Source organism: Kryptolebias marmoratus, linkage group LG11 (genome assembly GCF_001649575.2).
Source record: "Kryptolebias marmoratus isolate JLee-2015 linkage group LG11, ASM164957v2, whole genome shotgun sequence".
Classification (NCBI taxonomy): domain Eukaryota; kingdom Metazoa; phylum Chordata; class Actinopteri; order Cyprinodontiformes; family Rivulidae; genus Kryptolebias; species Kryptolebias marmoratus.
In genome coordinates, this window is record NC_051440.1 from 127,376 (window position 1) to 132,361 (window position 4,986).

Consider the following 4,986-nt stretch of genomic DNA (forward strand, 5'->3'; position numbering starts at 1 on the left):
CGGGGCTAAAGTGATGTCACAAATTGACCACGTTAATGTGATTAGTACTAGTCTGTTATGACCCACAGAAAGTTTCATTAATCTATGACCTTGTATGTGGAAGTTATTACACCGTGATGTTTCATGGCGAATGGTCAGAGTTTAAAGCTTGGCCACACCCACATGCTTTCATGTAGCAAAAACCTTTTGATAACCTTTGACCTTCAATGTCTCAAGACTGAGCTCAGTGATTCTGAAGCCTGTATGTGAAAAGCTGTAGGAGGAGTTTGATCAAATGCGGAGGCTGTTATCAGCCAAAATCGGCTAAAAATCCGAACTTTGATCCAAAATGGCCGACTTCCTGTGATGTTTGGACCATGGCTCCAAGAAACTTTTTTGTAGGTACCGATTTGTTACACGTGTGTACAGAGTTTCATGATTGTCAGTAAAAGCATGGCTTGGGGCTGCTTTTTTAAACTTTTCTAGGGGACGCTGTGGAGGAATTAGGCCACGCCCACCAAATATGGCACTGCATTTCTGTTGGGCACTAGACCAGGATCGATTGTAGTGATTTTTATGCAGCTCGACTTAAATATGTGGAATTTAAAGCCAAACGTATGTCAACGGCGTGATGTCTGACTTCGCCACGCCACCACAGCCACACCCTCCAGTGAAAACTCTTTGTGCTTTAATGCAAGTCAGACCAACTTGTTAGCTGTCATCTGACATAAGATCAACTTGATTAGGTCAAGGGTGGCAGAGATGGAGCTTTCCGAGTAAAAAAAGTGACTTCCTGTCCTGAGAGGGCGGGGCTTTGATGACATCAGAATATGACCACATAGGATCTTCGGGCATCCAACATGGATGACTCATACCAAAATTGGTGAAGTTTGGTGTTTCCATGTGAAAGTTGTATTGTCCTATGTCACGTTAGGGGGCGCTGTGGAGCAGTTTTGCCATGCCCATTTTTGATTCTATTAAAATCGTGTTATTTCTCGCGGGGGACAATTTTCGGTGAAATTTAGTGGCTTTTGGAATATGTTTAGACCTCCAAATTAGCGTTTTAAGAACGCAAAGAATCGTAATAATAATAAGAAGAAGAAACATAGCAGATCCAATAGGCCTTCGCAGCGCTGTCGCTGCTCGGGCCTAATAATTGGGAGCTGCCTGCTTTGCAGAAGGTGACTAAGCTTTTTTAAATGTTAGTGTGTAATTCCTTACTATTCTGAAGTGGGAGGGCTGATATACACCAACAGACAAACATTTGGAAACACCCAAACATTTCATTTTGGAAGAGACCTCCGTTTGGAAGGTTTTGTATTTTTAGATTGGGTTTGTCTTTATTTAGTGAAAAGAATAATATTAGATAAATCGAATTATTAAAAGTCTGGCACTTTGGGTTAGAAAAATAACTTAATTAACTTCTCAAAAAATAATTTAATGGATTTTCCAGCTATTTTGAAGTGAGATTCTGCAGTGAAAGGTTATAGATTTTCTATAAAAATAATGTACTGCAAAACTGACAGCAGTATTAAAGGTTTATAAAATAGCGTTTGCATGAACTGCTACAAAATCTTTGAGATTGAAGTAGTTTTAAGACGGCAGCAATTCGCTTTGGGCTTGCCTGGGTTCAGGCTAACTGTTAGCTTGTTAATCTAATTAGAATTAAATTATTCCTCCAACCTGATGTCATTCAAAGACCCATTGTTTGTTTATAGCCTTTCTCCAGAACCTCCTCTTTAAAATGGCCAGAGCGTGCCTTTAAATGCAGATGTATTTAGGTTTTTTTCCGTTTTTCTTCCCAGCTTTTGACTTCCTGTAAGCAAATAAAGTCTGATCATTGTGTTTAAAGAAAGTGCTTGAACGTACGGTGCACACTCCGGTGGGATAGTGCTCCTTGACGTAGGCTCTTACGGCTGAGTCCACAGCATTCCTCCAGCCTTCCATGGAGCTGTCAACATCATGGGGTCGTGGGTCACTGGCCTCCTTCCTCAGGTGGTCAAACTTGAAGGAGATCTTATCCTTTGGGTCCAGGACCCGGCCGCTCCCAAGATCTCCATGCTCCGTGATTAAGACCTGGAGTGGAGTTATGGCAAAGGAAGAGGGGGAGAAAGAGAGGAGAGGAGGAAAATATCGGAAAAAAGAGAAACAGAGAACAAGATAAGCACTTGCATAAGAAGGAACAAAGGGGGTGAAACTAGGACAATGTTAAAAAAAGACAAAAACAAATAAGAAGAGAATCTGAGAAAGTCAGACAATAGCCTGAACTTTCTATCTGCAGTCTCTTAGCTCAACACTTAGCTCAGCCTGCCTGGTGTCAGACAGGGGAATTTCAGGCAGTGATGCGGGAACAGAGGGACATGATGACATCTTTACATAAGCTCCTACAATCATTACAGCTACAGTCATTCATCACGATGTTCAGTTTTCACCCAAGCTCACTGACAGCAAGAAACAATGACATCAATAACAAAAACAAGCCTGTGATGTTGTTGGATGTAATTTAGTTTCTCTAAACCGAAGCCTGCTTTTTGTTTCTTATGAAAAAAAGACGACCATCTTTTTAGACTGACTGCAACAGCTTAATGTTTTCTATACTTACATTTTTCCTTTTACAGAGCAGCACTTTACTAAACAATTGGAGATAAAATAAATCCTTGAATTCAAACCCAAAAAGTTCCTTAGCTTCTGAACTTTAAAGCATCTCTGTGATTAAGACGTGAGCTCACCTGTTCTTCGTAGCCCTCGATTTTCACGGGAGTAAACTGGTCCAAGTTGTACTGTGCAAACGCACTGCAAGAAGAAAGGTTAAATTACCACAAACATGTCAAAACTTATACACTATATTGTTCCAAAATTCTTTTTTAAAGAGGAATGTTAAGATTGCCGCCCTTAGCTCAACAAGATGAAAATAAAGTGAATCAAATTGAATTCTGATTTAAAATAAATGTTACATAGCACAAAAAACTGATGACTTAAATATTTCTTTTAATAAACTGTGGTGTCAATTGAAAAATATGGACTAGTTTTAATGACAGTTTGTCTCTGACTGTTCTTTGAACTGAGCTTTTTCAAACTGAAGAGAGATGAAACAAGTGTTGGAAAAGATGTTTATATTTTGTGGTTTCTGTAGTTTTTCTTGCCGACAGACATTGTGTGCCTCTTTAAATTATCATTCATGGTGTTTAAACTCATATCTCGGATAGATTTTGTATTATGCAACATTATATCATGCATTGTATATTTTTGCATATATTTAATTTATAATGGTATACAGTTGAAACCAGATGTTTACATACACAGTATAAAAAGACAACTGTCTTTTCTCACTGTCTGACATTAAATCCGACTAAAAAATTCCTGTTTCAGGTCAATTAGGATTCCAGAAGTTATTTTTATTTGTTAAATGCCCAAATAATGAGAGAGATTTTTTTTAGTTAACCAGGTAAGTCTCATTGAGATCACAGATCTCTTTTTCAAATCTACACCGAAAGACCCCAGGTCCAAACTGGGGTTTGAACCCAGGACCTACCTTTGGAGGGTTATTTTTTATTACTTTCTTCAAAGTCCCAAGTTTCCATCTATTTTCTTAGTATTTGGCATTACCGCATTTAAACTTTATGACGAACATTTGACTTTCCTTCCACAGCGTCCCACAACAGTTTGCTGGAATTTTGTCCATGAGTCAGCTTTGTAGGCTTCCTTGCTCTCAGACACTTTTTCAGCTCTGCCCACAAATTTTCTCTGGGACTGAGATCAGGACTTTGTGATAGTCACATTGACTTTGTTGTCTTTAAGCCACTTTGGCTCATTGTCCATATGAAAACCCATTTGTCTCCAAGCTTTAAATTTCTGGCTGATCTCTTCAGATGATGCTTTCCACATTTGTATTTCCACATAATATTCTTTCCTTGTGATGCCATCTATTTTGTGAAGTGCACCAGTCCCGCCTACAGCAAAACACCCCCACAACATGATGCTGCCACTCCCGTACTTCAGTTGGGATGGTACAAGCTACTCATTTTTTTCCTCCAAATATAAAGATGGTCAATACAACCAAATAGTTTAATTTTAGTTTCATCACACCACAGAACATGTCTCCAAAAATGAAGCTCTTTGTCCCTGGGTGCATTTACAAACTGTAACCTGGCTTTTTATGTTGCTTTGGGAGTAATGGCTTCTTCCTCTCTGAGTGACCTTTCAGCTCATGTTGGTACAGGACTCGTTTCTCTCTGGATAACGACTCTCTGACCAGCTTCAGCAGCATCATCACAAGGTCTTTTGCTTTCGTTTTGGAGATGAGCTGCACATTTCACACCAAAAAACATTCATCTCAGTAACACAGAACCCACCTCCTTTCTGAGTGGTAAGATGACAGAACATTCCCCTGATATTTATACTTGTCTATAATTGTTCAAACAGATAACATTGCTTTCTCATATTATTTAAAATGCACATTATTGCGTAGAAACTTGTGACTTAGAAAAAAAACACTTTTTAAAATTATCTCATTATTTCATCATTTAGCAAATAAAAAAAGGGAAATCCCAACTGACTTAAAACAGGAAAGGTTTACCGTAGTCTAATTTAGGAAGTGAGAAAAAAATAATTGTCTTTTTATGCAAGGTATGTAAACACCTAGTTTCAGCTGTATACTGTATTTCTGTATTTTTCTGTATATTCTCTTGCAAATTTTTATATGCATTTTTAATATTTAGGGTTACATGTTTAGAGTATTGTATATATTGATGTATGCATTTCTGAACAGGTGCCTGGTTTAGTGTGATGATTTAAAGATGGTGTTGTTCTCTTTAGGTTCTTTTTCTAACTTCGCTCGGTGTTTCACTATGGGAATCGCCTCAGCGTGACCAACTACGGAAGCTCCAATGACATCACGTCTGTCTGTGACAGACAGGTTGAGCCGTGACCGTGGCTCCACCCACCATCCAATATCACGGCCAACCTACCCCTCTCAACTCATTCTCGCTTTCTTCCCGTGAGATCTAC

General features: G+C 38.8%; 1 protein-coding gene across 1 annotated transcript in view; it reads right to left on the reverse strand.

The window, feature by feature from the left end:
• Window positions 1-4,986, reverse strand: part of LOC108228422 (F-actin-capping protein subunit alpha-2) — a 30,594-nt gene that overhangs the window by 6,662 nt on the left and 18,946 nt on the right. Inside the window, exons 4-5 of the mRNA XM_037978314.1 lie at window positions 2,709-2,772; window positions 1,849-2,055 (exon numbers count right to left, since the gene is read on the reverse strand). Coding sequence (XP_037834242.1) covers window positions 1,849-2,055; window positions 2,709-2,772 — 271 coding nt within the window. The remainder of the gene's footprint in view (window positions 1-1,848; window positions 2,056-2,708; window positions 2,773-4,986) is intronic.